This window comes from Labrus mixtus, chromosome 23 (genome assembly GCF_963584025.1).
Source record: "Labrus mixtus chromosome 23, fLabMix1.1, whole genome shotgun sequence".
In the NCBI taxonomy this organism is placed as follows: domain Eukaryota; kingdom Metazoa; phylum Chordata; class Actinopteri; order Labriformes; family Labridae; genus Labrus; species Labrus mixtus.
In genome coordinates this window covers 5,635,818-5,656,981 of record NC_083634.1, presented here as the reverse complement: position 1 = coordinate 5,656,981, position 21,164 = coordinate 5,635,818, and the positions used below count along the sequence as shown (strand labels likewise).

At 44.9% G+C, this 21,164-nt stretch overlaps 1 protein-coding gene across 3 annotated transcripts in view; it reads right to left on the bottom strand.

Moving 5' to 3' along the window:
• The window catches only part of afap1 (actin filament associated protein 1), an 81,030-nt gene that overhangs the window by 49,402 nt on the left and 10,464 nt on the right, over positions 1–21,164 (bottom strand). For 2 of the 3 annotated variants that reach the window (XM_061031362.1, XM_061031364.1), the window contains exon 1: positions 1,618–1,706. The exons of the other annotated variant lie outside the window; for it this stretch is intronic. In XM_061031362.1, the coding sequence (XP_060887345.1) occupies positions 1,618–1,654 (37 nt within the window). In that variant the 5' untranslated portion in view covers positions 1,655–1,706. Of the gene's footprint in view, positions 1–1,617; positions 1,707–21,164 lie in introns of those variants that run through there. 3 annotated transcript variants of the gene reach the window in all.

The window sequence follows — 21,164 nt, the reverse complement described above, 5'->3', positions numbered from 1 at the left end:
TTCTGGGATTTTCCGGCAAGAAATTCCGACCTCTTAAGAGAGCATTTTCCTCCCGCATCACACAGTTTTGGCTCGCTTGTAAATGTCCCCGTGCGAACGCAGATAAACTGGCAGTAATTAAGCAACCATGAAACAATTTGGTCGATGATTCAGACCAGAGCAAACGAACTAGAGGTGTGAAAAACGCCCCCGGTGGATGTAGTTTGCATTTCTTAATCCTTTTTTTTCATTCTTAATTCCAAGCTAATTGCAGGTTTGTGGCTGTCAGGATTAAACTCTAAGTCAGTGGTTCTGAACTCGTCTGGCCTCAGGACCCACCACCAACTCCTCACTGACAAATAGCGACCCAAATTTCTGATATTTCTCAACCAAAGAATGGTGCAGTTTGCAGCTTCCGTCAAATGTTTTGTACCTCAGATGGAAGAAACTGAACAAAGAGCTTGACAGAGTGTTGGACACCAGTTGTTTTCCAGGTACATGCTCTCGACCGTGCTCTTTGGGTCCCGACCCACCAGTTGAGAACCACTGCTCTAAGTGAGAAATCACATCACATAAACAATGTCATCATATCTTAGACAGAGATCCAAAGAATGCATTCTGCACATTTATGAGGTACGAACTGGAGCATTAAGTGAAGCCACATTAAATTACCAGATAATTGAATGGAGTTTGGCGTGCAGTTCATCCTGCACAGACACTTGACAACCAACCACAACCGTAATGACACTATCAAGAGCCAACTGTCTCTCCTCCCTCCCTCTCTGACTCCCTCTCTGACTCCCCCCCCCTCCATCCTGTGAGAGCCAACATTTTATTAACCTGGATTATTTCAAACTGTGAAACCTTTCAGACATTCAGCTTTCACAACATAAAATGACAAACGTGTCCCGTCATCCCACTGTTGACAAATATTCATCTGTGTGTGTGTGTGTGTGTGTGTGTGTGTGTGTGTGTGTGTGTGTGTGTGTGTGTGTGTATGGAAGCGTGCACGCGCTGTGCAAAGCTAAAACCATCAACTGTCTAAATCTTTATTTTACTGAATTCATTTCCTTTTGCGCAAAACTCATTATTGAGTCAGAGACGTCGCGCGGAGTTGCACCCTACAGGCACGCATTTTTTCAGCGCGTGGAGGTGTGTGCAGCGCGTGCGTACGTGACTGTATCAAGTAGCCTAATGCAAAGCAAAACCAAAAACAAGCTATTCAATATAACTGATCCAAGCGAAATGACAAAAGCATAGTTTGGAAAATAAACTGTAACATTCTTGAATGAAGTCACTGCATTCATTTTTTGACTTTTTTACGTTTTTCTTCACCTTTGAGGTTTCTTTTTTTGCAGGTTAAAGTGGGCTACAATATTTTATCTACCACAGGCTTCATGTTTTGAATGTTCAGAAGGTATAAAAGACTTAAGGAATACTAGACCAAATCATAAAGTGGGCAAACAGCAGAGTAAAGAGGTAGAAATACAAAACGGAAACGTCAGGTACTCGCGGCTCATTATAGGCCAGTTCGGATTCTGATGGTTTAATTTACATATTTAGTAGAAAAGGTGCGTTTACGTGACTTTTACTCCTGTGGGGATAATCCTCAACCCCAGTCTGTTTGAAGTCACTCACCCCTGCTGGAAGTGAAAAGAAGAGGGTCGCTCCTCATCGTGAAGTCAGACTCATCTAATCCGCCCAAAGACTCTCAGGAGCAGGCGTGTGCCCGGCGGCTCCCCGGCACCAGTAAAATCCAAACTCCCACAGAGACCGGACGTTTGACGTTCACGCCGTTTGTGTTCCTTCACTTTCCACTTATTCCTGCTTTAAGAGCGAGCCGGCCGCTGGACAGTCTCCGTTCAAACTTTTCTCCGGATCTTTCTCCTCCTCTTTCCTTTCCCTGCTCCTCTGCTCCTCCCCTCTCTCTCTCTCTCTCTCTCTGTCTCTCTCTCTCTCTCTCTCTTTCTCTCTCTCCCTCTCTCTCTCTTTCTCCCGCAAACTGCCTGCATGGAGAGTTTAGATGCGTTCAAAGACCATCAGAAATTAGGCAACTCAATGCCCTGAGTATGGATATTTATAAATCTGGATTTTGCGTAATTAAGGATTTGATTAGTGCTCATATTCACTTTTTACTTTTAAAAAAAAGGTTTGCGACATTTCTACAATTTTTTTCTTTCAGACTAAAAATATTAAAGGACGAAGCCTGAGTGACGTCACCCGTCTGTTCCTGCAGGGGGCGCTGGAGTCCCATCGATGGAGGTCTCCGTGCTGGAAATGCTGTCTCAGCCTAACTTTCAGTCAACCTAACGACAGGCTGAGAGCTGGAGCTGAGGCGGGTTTTAAACCTCCTGACAAACCGTTACACCGCGCCCACCTGTCAATCAGGTCAGCTACACGCCTTATTGTGAATAACTCTTATCCTTCATCAAATCAAAACTGATGAGTCATCAAAACATTCACCCCCCGTACAGTGTGTGTCCATCGAGACATGAACTAATCAGAACTATTTGTTTTTTTGAACCAGACTGTAAACATGTTAATCTCTGCTGTAAAAATAGACTTTTTAGAATGGGTGTGTATGTGACTTCCTGTGCTTCTGCAGCCAGCCTCTAGTGGACACTCGAGGAACTGCAGGATTTTTTTACTGTGCTTTTTTTTCCAGTTTAATTTTTCTAAACTGGAGGTTACCGCTTGAGCCAAAGATCCAAAAACTCCCTGATATGTGTGAATATAATTAACAGTAAACCCAGTGTGTAACTTATCAAGGGGTGCTGTTTAGCTTTGTGGTTGTGGCGTGCCCGCCCCATGTACCTCCTCCTCCAATCAGACGACCTGGGATTATTATGATAATCATAACAGTTGTAGTAGAGGAGCTCATAAACGGATGCTGCTCATTTCTGCATTATGATTGAATACTGAACGAGAACACAACATGGTCTACTTTTTAGCACATGAATGCACATTTTACTGAGTGTCCTTGAACGCATCATTCTTCTCCACATGTGAAGATCATTTTAATTATAGCGCTGCATGAGATTTCAAAACTCTGGTTTGAGTAACTTTAATGTGTTCATCACTCAGCTTCAGGGTGAACAACATTTAGAAGTAGTTCACCTCTGACTCAGGATCATTTTGTTTTACAGCCGCTCTGACGTTTAGCTCATCTACAGGAAGCCTGTACATCATTGTTTGTGGGGATCATTGAAATCTGAATGATTCAGCCTCTGAACTACTCCAGAAGTTTTGTCTATCAGGATAAATTCAAACCCTGTGACCTCACAGCTCCTTCAGATGACTCTGAACCAGGTTTAGTTACACTTATCCACAAACCAGGGACTAAAAAGAGGCTATAGCTTTCCTAATTACACTCCATTATCATAAGCTGCTGACTCCCCTCATCCCCAGGGGCAAGAGCCAGTCTGAGTTCAATATCCCATCTGCCACCAGGAGGGGGAGGAGGAGGAGGGGGAGGAGGAGGGGGACGGGGTGGAGGAGGAGGGGGACGGGGTGGAGGAGAGTCAGTCTGAGGCTGCCCATTGCTGTATTCTTCATTTTTTCTTCACTCTTGCACGGAGCAACATGAGACTGAAGGAGGGGAGCAATAATGTCCCGGCTCACCTTGAAGTAAAGCAGTTAAAGGAGAACCACAAAGAGTTTTCTACGGTGGCTGGGAAGTGCAAAACAAAATGACAGAGTGTGAAACACTTTTGCAAAATGTGAGACAAATTACATTTTATAAAACATACTGACAAAACCCAAAGAACTTTTACAAGATGTGAAACACTTTCACCAAGGACGAAACAAATTTACAAAGGACAGAATCTTGATGGAAAGGGAATGTACCAAATGCAGGAAGTGACCCGGAAGTGATTGAGTGAGGGGTCATTTTGTCTGTTTTGGTGAACAGTGATATGGAGTGATACGGTGTTTTTAGTCAGTTTTGCTTTTCGTGTGGACGATCTCTCGAACTTTTAAAGGACACAGATGAGACGGCAGGACCAGATATGCACTTCCGGGTCACTTCCTGCATTTGGTACATCCTCTTTCCCTCAAAGATTCTGTCATTTGTAAATGTGTTTGGGGACTGTTTAAAAGTGTTCTGCCACTTGTACATTTGTCTCAAGCTTTGAAAAAGTGTTTCAAACTTTGTAATTATGTGTTGCACTTCCCAGCCACCGTAGTTTTCCCCTAAAGGAGAATCAACATGGCGTTCTTCCAGCTGCTATAGTCATGTGTAGAATGTGTTTATGGTTTTAAGAAGTCAATAACATGGGTTTTTTAATATAGTTGCATTTCCTCAGCCACAAAGAGTCTTGAGTTCAGCAGCACAACAAACAGCAAAGGGCCACACACACACACACACACACACACACACACAGATTGCGGTCAGACACACTTGCTTCAGACAGGCCTGTCAAAACAAACCGAGGACTAATCTGCACCCAGAAACCCTCCAGATCTGATGTCCATTAAGACTCCGAGCTGATGGGAGAATAACGAGGCCAGACAAACACCACGCAGCTCAACGTTTTTTTTCAACGGGCAGGGGAAGATGGCATTCCTCACAGCTCTGCTCACTGTGCTGGCCGTGTGAGGCGGCGTGCGGGCCAGATGACCCTGAAGTGGGTTTAATTGCAGAGGAGCGGTGCGGAGCTATGAGGCTGTTATCAGGGCGAGATATGACGAACAGAGGGAGTGTGTGATGAAATGATGAGCGATGACAGGACGGATGAAAAAGCATGTGTGTTGTAACAATCATTCTTCATCTGAGTCTGCAAGAGTGTGTGTGTGTGTGTGTGTGTGTGTGTGTGTGTGTGTTGGCTCTGCTGTATAAAAGTCAACAGTGACATCAGTGTTTGGCCCCCTGACTCAGATTAAATCTAATAGAGATTGAAATACTGTAATAACTTGGACCGGTCTCTGCCCAGGTCAGCCATCAACCTGTCGCGTTATTCAGACACCCCATTGAGCAGACACACACACACACACACACACACACACACACACACACACACACACACACACACACACACACACACACACACACACACACACACACACACTCGGTCATACACACACTGTGAAGGTTCAACGAAAGCAAGCGGTCCATTCTTTTCTTTTGAAATAAAAACACCCTTCCCCCTGTGATATGTCCTGTTTTTTTTAATGTTCTCGTCTCTGAAGTATGTTAACACGTTACGCTTTTTATACTTCAAAACATCTGATATGCCGTCATACATTCTATTGTATCCATGGCAACCTCTGCAGAGGCTCAGCCATATCCACTGCTGAGGACGTCAAAGTTGTTCATATTACAAAATTGACAATGCATCCTGATAATGTTTAAAAAAAATACTGTACATCACATTAGGGACGGTGACAGCTAGCATGAAGGAGGGGGGGGGGTGGTTCTGGGACACTGGAGCTTACTGTCAAGACCTCCTGTGGTGTTGTGGGCCCAACGCAGGAGATGCACTTGCAGCATTTGAAACCCTCCACTCCTGACATCCTCTATGTCTGACTCTGTTGAAATCAAAAACAGATATTTTCTCTGGATATCTGCTTAAAGTTGAACTACTATGCTGATCTCCATTTTCAAACTCACACATAGTGTTACACTGCTGGATGTCCCAAACTAAACGTGGGCAGAGTTTCAGATCATGAGGTAAACGTCCGCAGAGGGCGCTGAACGGCTTGTTCCGCAAATCTCGTGATAGTTCCCCGACATGAAACCAAGAATTTCACCAGACGGCTCCAAGCCTCTACGTGAGCCGGAGCAGCCCTCCCCTGGCAGCCCTGCAGCGTTCTGCCCCCCTAAAGGCTTCAAGAGAGCTGGCCAATAAGAAGAAAGTGGGCTCGTAGAGGGGGGGGGGAGGCGTTTTAAAGAGACAGCAGCCGAAACAAACAGTTTCAGGCAGAGGATGAAATAAGGGTTTTTACAGACCCCAGTATCAGATAAATCAGGAGGTTTATGAGCTGCAGATCATGTAAAGCTTCTCTAAACGTTTCACAGACTGACAACATGAAATGAGAACATGAGGCGGATAAAAGAGGTTTAAGACAATCTGGGTAGTTTAAGGATCCAAACTGTCACCCTGGACATTGTCAAGGCAGAAATCATTGCAGAAAAACAGAGTCAGAAGTAAACAATAAGAGAAGCTACAATGAAACGAAAACAGTAGAATTGCTGGTTAAATGGCTACACAACCAAAACGTGCAATATCCCATAATCCTCTGCTCCATATAGCCTCTGAAGTGTCAGTGTGTTCCACAGGTCAGCACAGTGGACTCACTCTCCTTCACTGAGGCCTTCAGTTTGTTTTTCCTGCGCAGCTCCGAAAAAAAAAAAAAGAGAAAAGGAACGACTGTGTGCATGCACGAGCCAGCCTGTTTCAATTCAGCATGTTTCCCTCTTCCCAGAAGAAGGCTGGTATTCAAGGCACGCCTGTCAAAACAGCAGCCAACCTGCACACACCTCTCAGCTCGCATGAAGACTTATTGCCCCCCCCCCCTCTCTCACACACATACTTCTCTGTCAAGCAAAACAGGGTGGAGAGACTCGACTTGATTGTGTACTTTCATACGTCCGCACAGACGTGTGTTTGTATCGTGGTTGTTTTGGAGGTTAGCTTCCTTTTTATTCAAAGTGTCTTTGTGTAGATGCTGCAAGGTAAACATTTGACTAACGCTCCCCAACATTGCAGCCTCAGTGAATTCCTTTGGTGTGTGCTTGCAGACTGATTCACGCTCCCAAAGGAGGGTAGGAGGTTAACCCAACCTGGCAACCATAACTCCCCCCCCCCCCCCCCTCCCCCGAGGCTTTATAAGTGAAAAGGAGAGACGACTTTCTGTCTCGGGGAGGCTGAGCCCAAAAGGTGCAAAGGTTGTCATTTTCACCCAAACACGCAACAGTCTGGTTCAGATTCAGATTCTGATTCAGGAGCCGCCGTCCCTCTCTGGAATGTTTGACTCTCCGTGTGCAGAGGTCAATCGAGTGAACGCCAAGAGGAGGACGACTTCAAAGGGTGCGATCTTTGCTCACTCGCTGATGTTTTTCCAGCGCTGACAGCTCGGTGCGATAGAAAACACAAACAGACACGGAGATAAAAGATCGAGTGTAAAGATTTGATCAAACTTTCTGGACTGTAGCGACGAGGAGGAAACAAAACGGGATTAAAGAGAAACTGTGTTCCACATGTCCGCAGCTCGTTCAGCCAATTGGATCAACTTTGTGTGACACCAAAGATTCATTGACAGAAAATGTGTCACTAACCACAGAACTGGGACGGCAACACTGTTCAAGCCCAATGAGCAACTTTATTAATGATCTCCTTTAGGACCTTTCCCCTTTTTCTTTTTTCTTATTTCTTAGTTTTTTGTGTCCTGCACCTGTATGCAATGTGCTTGGATGTGCGTACTCTAGTCTTTTCTTCCTGAGGTCTACATTGGATGGTTCACAAAACAAAGGATGTTAAACAAAAAGTTAGCGTTGAGTCATTATTTTAAATTTTTTACATGTGGCTGCAGGAGCTGGGGATCTTACCCCTCAAGGGAGTTCATATTTATCTGACTGCTTGTCTTCAAAAGTAGTCATGTGCAAATTTGATGATGAAATCCATTGTGATATCAAATGTAAAGGTGAGACCAGTGAAGATGCACAGCCTTGTTGCTGACTTGATTATATCCTGAAGGAGTCAACGGGGACGACCGGCTTCAATAAAACAAACCAAAGACCTGAGCAGCAAGTGGAATCGAATAGACGAAGATGTGGATCTTCTGAATATCAGTCAGCAACCTTTCCAACCAATCCAGGGCCGAGCCGATCACTGTGAGACTCCGTCTGCATGTAGTTCTACATCTGAACTAATGGAGCTGTATGAGTCATCCGGGGGTTTGTTTGAGGCCGTGCCTTTGTGTAACTCAATCTCACACATTCTGTGCAAAGATTTACTCAACAACAAACAGAGACGGCAGGAGCAGCATGTGGAATCCAGCACATTTCACACGGGAGGCGGTTTCTTAACGTCAGACTCAGATGTTGTTTTAAAGTCACAGTGCAGCGCTACAGATTTTATATGACAAGTGATGTTGTGTAACATGTTCATCAGAAAATGGAAGAAGAACTGATACTGAACAAACAACATACTGGATAATCTGTTAGCTATCCCGTGAATCCCGGGAATTATGGGGGTTCTCTCTGCTACTTTTGCTAATTCTCAGGTAGCTTGCAGTGTAGGTAAACATACATGCTAACCCTGTGGTGATGATGAGTCCAGGAGCCAGTTAAGCAGCAGGAGCAATTTGGGGTTAGGTGTCTTGCCCAAGGACACGGATATGTAGCTGCAGGAGCTGGGGATCGAAGCCTTGACCTTCGGGTTGAGAGACGACAAATCTATCCACTGAGCCACAGCCGCCCCATGTTATACACTACAACCTTATAGGGACAAGTCAGCCAGGAGGTAAAAGGTTAGCAATTGGATAGATTCAATTACCCCAATAATATATATTCCTATTTTTAATCAAGTGTTTAAAATGTGTCTGCTGGTGAAAACCTGTCAGGAACCATTGTGCGTCCTTGGACTTGTTCGAACACTGAGTAATGCATTTTCAAAAACATCGGGCTGAGGGTGAGCGCTGCGGGAATTCCTCTGGATCCCAGACTTCCTGCTGGCTGTGTTACAACAAACTGCAGAGCATCAACACCTCCATCAAACACGCCGCGTCGCTTCCCCCGACACATCCAGTAGCAAGAACAATCACTAAGTAACGTATGTGAGTGTGTTTTTTTTAAAATCTGGGCCCGAGCCTGCTCTCCATATGGCTCAGCGTCAGCAGACACACGCCAGTAATATCTGTTAGCAGGGTAAAAAAGAGGAAGCCTTTAAAGTATTGTAATAAAGTAATATACTCTGCAGTGGTCTGGATATGGAGGCTGTCTGGCCCTCCGTCCTTTGGGCGAAACCTGACTTTGAAATGTAGATTTTTGCAGCTGGTTTTGTTTGCAAAGCGTGCATTTGCATCCGGCCATACATATGTATCGCTCTTAAGAATGTACTGTATATGCAAAAGGAGTGCTAAAACAATGTCCAGATGTTTCACATTAAGTCAGCATCATTCAACCCACAGGCTGCAGCTGGAAAACAAAAGAAAAGCTCAGGGAGATGCAGGGAAATCTTCCTCAACTGGGCTTTAAATCACTGCAGTGTAAATGATATTATTTCTCTCTCACACACACACACACACATACACACACACACACACACATACACACACACACATGAATAGACACTGCGAGCTCATCTTTCTTAACTGGAAGTGTGTGAGGGATGCTGACGTCAAGCTATTATAAATCTCCGGTCACAGTGCGTCACAGCTGAGCAGCGAGCCAGCTCTAATGTCCACATCTGGATGTCCCATCATCATTATCATCGTCGTCCTCAGCGGAGTCAGTGAGCTGAGTGTGTGTGTGTGTGTGTGTGTGTGTGTGCAGCTAGAGCTTATACGTCCATATGGCCATGCATGACTGTGTGTGCACGGCTGTATATTCTGCGTACTCCTGTCAGCTGTAGCAAAGTCGGACTTTTTTAGTACGAGAGAGCTTTGACTTGGAAAACAAAGACAACACATTTTATGATTACATCACAAAGAATAAAAACACAATTGTTCATGACCTATTAGTCAAAAGCTATAAATTACAGCTTGTTCACATTAAAAAACAATAAACTGAAGGTTAGCTGTCTTCTGGCTATTTGTTGCAAATCATTTAACTAACAAGAGCTGATTCTAATTAGAAAAACACTTTTTAAATCCGTCGAGTCTGACATCTTTTAAACGTGGCTACCTCCAATGTTTCAAAATTAAAGGTCACATATTCTTTAAAATCCTCTTCTCCATGTTTCTCTAACACTAATATTTGTCTCTAGTCTGTCTACAAACCCCCCAATGATGAGAAAAGTCCATCCTCTCCGTCTTTTGCCTGCTCCACTTTTCAGAAAATGTGTGCTCAAACAGGTCATTTGGAGATTTTCCCTTCATGACATCACAAAGGGCAGTAACCCCTCCCCCAGGTGGGTGACACTCCCACAGCTAGGTGTTTGTTCTGCCCTCTGAGTCTGCCATCTCACCGTAAACAATAGGACATGGAGCAAGAAAGCCCGAGTACACCCAAGCCCTTCTAGAGAGGGGGCGTGGTCATACACAGCTCATTTACATATTTAAAGGTACAGACACAGAAACAGCCTGTTCTGAGCAGGGCTGAAATAGAGGGGTTTATAGGCATGATCAAATACAGGATCAGAGTGGATTTAGAACAAGAAACTTCACACACATGTTTTGAGGAGCTCTGAGACTTATTGAAACTGGTTGAAGAAGAGGAGCATATGTGACCTTTAAGTATGACCAATCCAGAGGTGCACAAAACTATTCTTTCAGTTTTTCACTTGAGGCTGGCTGCAAAAGCAGAATTCCCATTAAGATATGATATTTACAAGCGCAACAACAGAAAATGGGATACCCAGTCCAAACCGGGATACTCAAGTCCATGTGAACGCCTTCAATCAGATCAGAGTGCATGGGCGGGGTTTTGAGGGATTTCAAATGTTACTGTGATGAAATCAATGTATGATGTCATTTAACTGAAAGAGCACGCTCTTGAATAAGGAGCTTCAAAGATAGAGAGGGATCAAAAGTTCTGAAGGCGACATCTCTGATTGCATATATCTGTATTTTGGGATCGGGGGAGGGGTTCTCTGTGAAAGGGAGGGTGTTGCATAATTTGATACCTCTGTTTCTCTTTATGTCACGGTGCAGCAGCATATGGAGCCTCGGCCTCGGTCCAAAGTGAACAAGATGCTGGCAGAGCGTCGAGGGTAATTCGGTCAAGAAGGGAGCCTTCTCCTTTTACAGGATGGAAGTCCCTCAAAGACGCTCCAGCTGATTCAGTCACACTATGTGCTGCATTTTTCTCACCTGTTGATCTCGTGTGTGCATGTTTACAATACACCTGCATGAGAAGTGGTTTGTAACAGAGTCCATTGATGAGAAAATTAATCATTTAAGACCTTTAACATTCATACATTGTTCTAATTAATACATTTCTTGAGAAACTTCTTGCTTTGGTGACAGAAATATCATTAAGGATGCATCCATCCTAGGCTGGATGGCAGCAGCCACGGACCGGAGCTACAGCGCCAACTAGTGACTGATGGCTATGGTCCAAAACATCTGACGGGCTTTGGTACGCTTGACAAAGTGCAGAGTGAAAACAAACCGAACCAAATGAAAAATGCACCAATGATACAACTTCAGCCCTGAGTCGCAGCGAGCCCACCAGACTTCTTCTGTGAAAGAGACTCAAGATGCATATCATTTTTTAGGACGAATCTGTCCGAGGGTATAGCTCTTAAATGAAGCTGAGGTTTCGCAACAAGCCCCAAAGCCATGTCGTCTTTGAACCATCGGCTCGGTGTCAGAAACATCACAGTACAGATGGAAGTAATGTCCACAGAGCTGTTTTGTTTCATCCGTGAGGGTCCGCTTCCAGCTGGAAACGATGACTCGCAGCCATCGCTTCAGTCAGCCAAAACAAAGAGGTTTACACCCTTTTTGTTTGGTTTTCCTCTTCAGTCAGTTCCTCCTCTTTGAGATCGTCATCTTTCTGTCACCTAATTACGTTTCTTGACGTAAATAAGAATTGATCCCTGGTGATATTCTGTGTCCATTGTTCAAAATAAACTGGAGCTTGTACGTAAACAGATCAGTCTTCACATCTGCTGACGAGGACCGTAAGATGGTTCAAAGCTCCAGAAAAAAACAAAACAGGAAGTAGACCATGAATTGGGGTCAATCTGGTGAAAACACACTGAATGCACTTTAGCAGTCAAAGTGGGTTATCACTGTTTGGGTTGAATCTTGAAATGGTTACACGGTCATTTACAGCGTTGTAAATCAGGTGACGACCGACCGGACGACGTTTCTCTCCACATCATGGATAGAAACTCAACACCGCCTTCCCACACACTCTGTACGCCGCTGTCAGCAGCCGACTCTCTCTCCGCAGTCAGTCCGTCCAGCGGTGAGGGATGGAGAAAATATCACAGCTGGAAGATCACAGGGCTGCGTGCCGGCGTCCACCTGTAATTACTACGTGACACGTGAGGTGCCTGACACTGAAAACAACGAGCCGATCAAAGGAGGAATAAAGACGTGACGAGCGATGGATGTCAGCAGGGAAATGTAAACAGCACACTTTGACGCCTCTCAGTTTTCCATCCGCTTTTTTTTTTTGGTCTACAATGCAACATTTAGATTAGGAATAATTGAACTGCAGAGTAGACTCCACAGCTCCGACCTTAACGTGTTTGAAACTTCAGAGACTGCACAGCTGGAAGTGGTGCGAGGAGGAGCGAGTGTGAAGAGGTCGAGCGTGGTTGTCGGAAACGGGAGGTGAAAGTGTGCCTGAAAGCGGTCAAAGGTCAACAGCTTGGGTCTCCCTTTGGGATTTTTTAAAAAGGCTTTTACAGCCCTTCACCTCCTAATAGCTCTCCGACTCGTTGCATGACTTCTTTTTTAACAGCACAAAGCGTCAGCCCTTTTTTTTACCCTCCAACCTCTCCGAGTTAAAAAAAAAAGGTCAACATCTCCGACTTTCCGTGTGAACGATCTCACTCAGACGCTTCATTTCTGTCAGAATAACCTTTAAGTCTTTCAAAATAACCCTGAAACCATTACCTCTACCTCGAATAACCTTCACCTCGCATACACCGCAGCTAATTAGCTGTAAACCTATAACTGCCCTGAGCTTGAAATATTCCCTCAAACTTTCCAACCCCTACCGAAAACCCTCCACAGAAGTAACCCTACACCTCGAACTCACCCGTCAAACTTCACTCCAGAATCTCCTCAAAACAACTTTAAACTGCTACCTAAAGCAACTCGAGGTGACCTTTGACCTCCCGGTGTAAAGAGACACCTCACAGTAAATCTTTTTTTTTTTTGCGGCTGAGGTGCTGCAACAAATCATTTTATAGCGCATTTGAGCGGAGCTAATGGAGAAAACAGTCGGTATAAAAGAGAGCATGGAGGTGTCTCAGGTTCAGCAGAGGGATCTTTCCTCTTTCTGGACTTTGAGATGTGTGTGTGTGTGTGTGTGTGTGTGTGTGTTCATGTGTGTGTGTCTGATCTAGGGGTCTTTAAAGAGAGCTGTTATCAATCAGTACACAGGAAATTTAAACAGGCCGGCTTCATTACGCCGCTGATTGACCCTCGGCTCACCCCGTACAGTGACGCTGTGTTTGTGTTTGCATGCAATCAGACCACTACGAGTCCATTTCCGAGTGTGCACAGCGCACAGATTACCGACTGATGAAAGGCCTAAAAGGCTACAACGTCTTCCTGACCGCAGCGTTTACAGATTAGTGTTCATCTTTTTTTAGTGCAAATCACTTCCACTGACTTTGTTGTTTCACACTTTTCAATCTTCTCTTTGCTTGTTGGCTCAAAACGTCACTTCCAAATAAATCCTTCATACGGGAGCTTCTTGGTTTTTCTTTACCTAATCGTGTTTTAGGTCCGGAACTGTAAACAAAGATTATAATCGTATCAGTCCGGAAATGGACCCCTTACCCCCGGGTCAGACCCCCCCCATACAAAGTGTAATGCAACAAGTTTAGTTGAAGCCAACGTCAGAAACAACATGTCGTCTTTCCCTCTCTACTGTACGTGTTGACCTTGATGTGAGCGTGGGCAGTATGAAGTCAGCGCCTGACGGGTTTATGACAGGCTGTTTGTCCACATGCACATGCACTCATTCTTAACGGAGCGGACCCAAACACACATGCAAACATGCACAATAAACATCAGGTGGTCATTACCACCAGGAGCAGATGTGCTGCTCTCTCACACACACACACACACACACACACACACACACACACACACACACACACACACACACACACAGGATCCCCATGACTTCTGAAAGGCCAGATGGTCCAGTGAAAGAAGACTGGAAGGAGGGTGGATGATGAAGGGGGGTCGGTTGTGCTTGGTAAGGCTGGGTGAGATCCTGCAGCAGCTGGACATAATGTGACATAATGTGAAGTAGAGAGTGGAAGCTTTTAAGAAGAATTCTGGTCATTTTAATCATCGCACTACCTTACATACTTTGAGTCTATTTGAACTAATAGACACAAAACTGCTCCAGTAGATCGCTGCAGGCTATAATGGCTGCAACATTATGTTTGATTGCAAATGTGCCTAATCTAAGAAAAAAAAACACTATTTGGCGACTTAAAGAGAGCAATGTGAAAGATGTTTCTTTTCTTTTTTTTTTGTATAAATGTCTCCCTGTTTAACAAAAATTCGTCCTGTAATGTCGTCGCTGTCTTAGAACAACAACCTCAGCCTGTCCAGAACCTTCAGCGGACATATCTTGATTGGGTGCGTTGACTCCGAAGGATGAATTTGAAGACAGAACTGTGTTTCATGGATGTCGAATGAAGCAATCAACTGGAGCAACTTTTTGTACCAATCAGATATTTGACCCCGTAAAGTGAGGAATTTTTAGTCCAGGTCAAGAAACACTAGAACTCACCGTCTAATGAAGCTCTGACATCTTCTAACAGAGCGAACGTTTAGCCAATGAGTTGAGATTACTCCCCTCCTTTCCAACTCTAATCAACCATCTTTTCCTTCATTTAGGAGTTCTGCTCGTTGATGTATCTTTGCAGGATTCTGTTGCTCCTTACTGGAAAGATTTGCAGCGCAGTCGTGAGGCGACGGTATTCCCCGTGCACACAAGGAGTCACATCAGCGTTATATAAAAGCCATATGCTGCATCAATGTGGCGGGTGATCCCAGAGATGGAATGAAGTGAAATGACTTCATCTCTTTCCACTGAGTCCAGGAGGAAGACGGAGCTGGGAGGAGGCGGAGGGGGAGGCTGGAAGGCAGAGGATGTTTCATCATCCCGTGCGAGGCGACCGTTTAGCTAGCTGTCACGTTGTATTTGTAGTGGATTCTGGAAGACGACCATGTGTTTGTGTTCACACACACAAACCAAGCTGACTGTACTGTTCAGCACGCAGGTAGGAAACTGATAATGGACGCCAACCAACTAAGGCGCATCTACGTTTGAGTGGCCTAAAATGGATAGAATGACATTATTGAAGTTGGGTTGTATGAGGTGGTTCAGTGGTTAGCGCTGTCCCCTCACAGCGAGGAGGTTCCTGGTTTGAATTCCCCGTCTGACAGGATCCTCTCTGTGTGGAGTCTGCATGTTCTCCCCGTTCATGTGTGTGTTCTCTCCGGCTTCCTCCCACAGTCCAAAGACATGCTCGTTATGTTAACTGGAGACTCTAAATTGTCCGTAGGTGTGAATGTGAGTGTGTCTGGTTGTCTCTCTCTATATGTCAGTCCTGTGATTGGCTGGAGAACAGTCCAGGGTGTAACCCCGCCTCTCACCCAATGAGAGCTGCGATTGGCTCCAGCCCCCCAGCAACCCCGAACGAGAAAAGAGGTAAAGATAATGGATGGATGGTGTTGAATGAGGTACTGGAGATTTGGGTCAGCTCAGCCACTATATTGAGAAAAGATGGATTAAAGATATAAATTGAAGCAGGAAAAACAACAGTGGGGTATATTTACACTATATTGGAAAAATTCACAGCAAGGTCTATCTTCCTTTTCTGACATCCTGATACACTTCACCCTCAGTAACCCTTTCTCCCAGAGATTAAGGTTCTTCTCTTTCTTTACACACAATCCCTCTCCCTTTTTCCTCTTCCAAGAAACACGGAGAAAACAAACACCAGCGTGAAGCTGACATTTAATCTCAAACCCTTTTCCCCCCCCAATGTTACACAAGCCGTGCAAATAACTACACGGCTTCCGCGCTCAATTAAAACTTCAAAGAGGGCTGAAAAGGAATAACCCACATAAGAGCAGGGACCATGTAAGGACAAACCAGAAGTCCACATGATTCATGTTCCAAGAAGCAACAATGTTCAGCTATGAAACGCTATCTGATCCATAGCTGAGATGCCTTTGCTTCTTCTCATGACTGAAACCTCTCTGGGTGATGAATGAAAGTACAGAAACAGGCTTTATATAACGGGATTAATTGAAAAATAACTCAAAACATGCATTCACCCGCACGAGGATTTGGTGATGTACAAGAAAATAAATTCTTCTGGAGTCAGTTCAGACGGTTGGAGTGGAGCCGCACCCGCAGGAAAACAGAAATCAGACACGAAAAACCCAAACTCATTTGTCATTGAAGTCAACAAAAAAGTGGCTGCTGGTGGCCTAGTGGCTAGTTTGCACGCCCCATGTACAGAAGCAAGTTACCCGTGTTCAAGTCCTGCATGTCAGTCCCCACTATCACTCTCCCCAGTTTCTGAGTCTGTCCACTGTCCTGTGTCTCAGATAAAGGTACGTATTGAAGGGAGAGAGAGAGAGTGGGGAACGACATGCGAAAACAGGTCGGAATCCAACCCGGGCCGCCCGCTCTCAAGGACTAAGCCTCTGTACATGGGGCAAGCGCACTGACCGCTAGACACCCCGATTAATCTCATTTTTCGATCGCATGTTTCAAATTCCTACATTTTGCATTTAGAAACTATTTTGTTGGGCTTTTATTCTGAATTTTTGTTCAGTCTTACACTGAGGGTACTCTACTTCCTGTTTGATTACAAACCGGCTTTTATTTTAAAAGAAAATTAAGAACTTTCGGTAGATGGACGGTTATTTAGTTAGGGTTTTTAAAAACATGAAATAGGCATTCAAAGGTGCAGCAGTGTCGTTCTTTTCCATCACTGTGACTACAGGATGTTGTTACAGAGGCTTATCTACGGTGCGCCTAAAGGGACAAAATAGCAAATGACCTTTATTGATCCATATTAAGGCATCAGTGCTGACGGCTCTGGATTGATTCCAGGATGAGACCGAACCTTCGGAAAATGGTGCGGAGATCTTCGAGTGTGACTGTCTTTGACAACTTTGCGACTATAGGGAGACGATATTTAAAGCCTGCTGTCACCACAACACAGATCACTATGAGCTGAGGAAAGTTGATGGATGGCGTCCCAAACAAGGAACCACTCTGTCCTGATGAAAGACCTTTCATTCGATGATTGATTTCATCGCTGTTGCGCTTCCAGAACTTCCCAGCAGATCATAAGTGAGAGCATCACGACTCGCAGCGTTAATATTTATGGACCTGCACAGGCTTGTGTAATCAATCAAGAGGAAGGGGGTCTTTCTTTATGGGAGACGGTCCATCATTAACACAGGCGACTTCATGTGTGATCACACCGTTTACCATCACAAAAAAACCAAACATAAAACATTTGATTTTGATTTTCCTCCCCTGAACTTCGAGGTGAAGTGACACCAACGAAGGGGGGGGGGGGGGGGGGGGGGGGTAGTAATAGAGGGAGGAGGATGAGGTAATGAGAAGATGAGTTTCACATGTCTGTGATGGATACACTCAGGACGAGCGAGACAAAAGCAGAGTGACAAAGAGGCATGCAGCAGCTTTTAGAAACCACACAATCACAAGGAGGAGGCCTCATGATGAACACGAGGACGGTTATCTAACCACGCTGTCATATGCAACCATTATAAGATCATTTTCATGATGCACACTGTTGCATAATCTATAGGCTGTGATGAGTTATTTATATAACATCGTGCTTTAACTAAATTAAGATGAATACAGAACAATAAACGTCACAGGATATGGTGAGCAAATGTTCAACTAAATGAAAGAGGACATATTATCCCCCTCTTCCACCTTTTCAAACAGTCCTCTGTGGTCTAAATGAAACATCTGTGCTGTGCTTTGGTCAAAATATAACATGAATCAAGCACCAGAGGAGGTTTGTGACCCTGTATAAACCAGCTCTCTCAGAACGCTCCGTTTTGGTGTGTGTGTCTCTTTAAATGCAATGAGCCCCCACTGAGTTTTCCCATTAGACATCACTCCTCTGTAGAGAGAATAAAAATGGCGGACCTGTGGTAAAGTTTTGTTCTAGGCTGGGGGTGGAGTTCATGGGTGGAGATACCAGAGGAGGGGAGGGTATTTTTTTTTATACCAGAATCCCACTGTGACATCACAAGGAGAGCACATTAGAAACTGAGCATTTTTCTCTGTGTTGGAAGACTTATGCAGACCACAAACAAAGGACTGGATGGATTTATTTCACATGTTGTGGGTCAGTAGACACTCAGGTTACCTAAATATATGTTCAGAAACACTGTAGAAGTGGATTATTCAGAATATGTCCCCTTTAAAATTAAAAAATATATTTTTTGACAGCCCGTCATGTTGCTTAAAATTTCTCTTTGGGTCTTGGCACATTTCTATGTGTGTGTGCAGAAGGAGAGAAGTGCACACACACACACAGACACACACACACACACACACACACACACACACACACCGTGAGTGTGTGTCCTGTGTGATGGAGAAGAGTGAAGCCTTGTTCAGGCTCTGCTCTGCTTTCCATTCAGCGTCTTGTTAAAGATGTGGAGCCGAAGTATTTACTCAGGGATTCCACTGCACAGAGGGGGACACTCCCACACACACAACACACACACACACACACACACACACACACACACACACACACACACACACACACACACACACACACACACACACACACACGTATTTACAAGCACACCCTTCAAGCGAAGGTGGAAGTACCTCAGGTTCACAGCTGTTCTCAGCCATCAGCCACTCTCATTATTTTCGTATTTATTTCTACAGGAGTGTCACGCTCATTATTAGCGTAAATAAAACGCTGCGCGCCCAGAATAGCTGACATTTTGCATCAGGGGTGAGAGGAAAGAAGAAGTGGGTTAGAATAATACCAGAATGGAAACTTTTGCATGAAAACGACTTTCAGCCTCGCTGTTCGCACACAGGCCCTGAATAAATAATGTGTGGAGAGGGGCTGCCAACCAAAGACACACACACACACACACACACACACACACACACACACACACACACACACACACACACACTGACAGAACCTATAAGACACACTTTCACACACTTCACATGGTAGGAAATGCCAGGCCTCACTTTGAAGCATTAAACCAATATGCTGAAAAGCCACACATGTCAGATGTGAAGCTGGACGAGAACAGAATAAAGTCAACCTCCAACATGGAGGACGGCGTCTCTCTCATGTCCACAGAGCGCCCCGAGGTCAGCCACTCAGCCCGTCTCTGTACTGTGTGATACGACGGCTGAGGCGAAGAGGAAGAGGACGGAGACGGAGGAAGATGAGGAGAGAGAAAGAGAGAGTGAGCGAGCGAGAAGCTGGATTAGATGGAATATCGGACAGGCTTTAACACATTGGAGAGAGCGTCCTGAGAAAGTAGTCAAACACCGGGCTGATTATGTCCAAACACTACGTCTTTAGGCTCAAAATATTCACTATAACAAACTTTATTTTTACTTTTATTGATGGATTTTGTTCAGTACTAACTGCCATTTTCCACCAAGTCCGTGCACGCTGCGTTCTGTGAGCGCCACGGGAGTAAAGAGAAGACGTGCAAACAACACGTTGCTTTGTCTCTCTGAGGATGATTTGTTGTTTGTTCGTTTCCTGCTTTGAAGTCACGTTGATAAAATGATGGACAATACAATCAGGAGTCCTCATATTGTGTTTTATTTTGAAATTGACCGGACGCTCTGTGTGTGTTTTCTTGTCTGACTTCCTGTCCGGGTCGATCTATTCTGTCCCGCTTGAGGAGACGGATCATGGCGTGACCAGCGTGGCAGCAAACGAGCGCTGACAGAAAGCGGCACGCGGAGCATGTGGAATTCTACAGTTACATCGACCTTCTTTTTTAAACATGTCGTGCCTTAGCTTCATTCGTTTATAATGGAACAAAATAGACGTGTTTCCTGGTCCAAACTGGTCATACTGGTCGACCAGCTCACGAGCCTCCAGTCCCTCTGAGTGAATTATGAATGAAACCCTTGTGAGAAAAAAACAGTGGCGGGTTGTTGAAAACAGGGAAGGGGACTCATTCATTCAGACGTCTGCTGAGATTTAATGAGTGACTCAGCGCAGCAGGAAGTGACATTATAAATCTGTCACTCGCCATTTCCTCTCACGGGTCACCTGTGGCCCGTTGAGCTCAAACACCTCTATGATTGAAATCCCCCCCCCCCCCCCCCTCTCTCTCTTCCTCACCTTCATGTTCCTCCCTTTCCTCTGAAGGTTTGAAACACAGTTGTGTGTTTGAGAATGTTTCATCAGGAAGTTTTAATTCCAAAAATAAGAGAAATATTGTTTCATGTCCTGAAACTGAGAGCAGACAGCAAGACAGAAAGACACAGAGAGAGAGACAGAGAGAGAGAGAGAGACAGAGAGAGAGAGAGAGAGACAGAGAGGGGGGGGGGGGGGTAGAGAGAGAGACGCCGCTGTGGCTGCTGGCCACACAGGAGACGTTACAGTATGACACACACTCCAGTGGACAGCTGGACAACACATTAAATGAAAGTACGAGTGTGTGTGTGTGTGTGTGTGTGTGTGTGTGTGTGTGTGTGAACGTGCAGCAGGAGCTGGGACGAACAGAGGACGATAAAAAGTACGACTGCTCCCTGAAAGTTGATGACTGGAGTCGTAACTCAGGTCACCTGGCGTGTCGTCACTTTGAATCTCCTCACTCGATGTCTGCTGCGGACTCCGTGCACACGAGCAGAGCAGGAGTTTGGACATTAAAAATCATGTTTTTATGTCAGCAGGGATTCTGAGATGATCATTTGTGACGTTTGGAGCCATGATGATAAGAAACACCCAGTCATTTAAAACAGATCCTGAGCTTTAGGTTTTTGTTTTTTTAAGTAGGGAGGGGGATCTGGAAATCGCGTTCCATAAGGACCCGGTTCAGAATGTTTCAAAACATTGAATCTGAGTTGATCTGGGTTTTTCTTTTGTTTGTGCATGTGCATCTATTCATGGTACTTAACTAGGCTATATATGGCCAATCAGGGAAGCAAGTCGACAGAAGCAGGAAGCGCAAACACACGTTACCCTGGCGACGACAGCAAACGTGATACCTACAGCAAGATGGACGTCAGAAATGGAGGACCAACTTTTTTGATTTGCAGCAACAACACGAGTGTTTCTACAACGTGTGCTGTAAAATATAACACC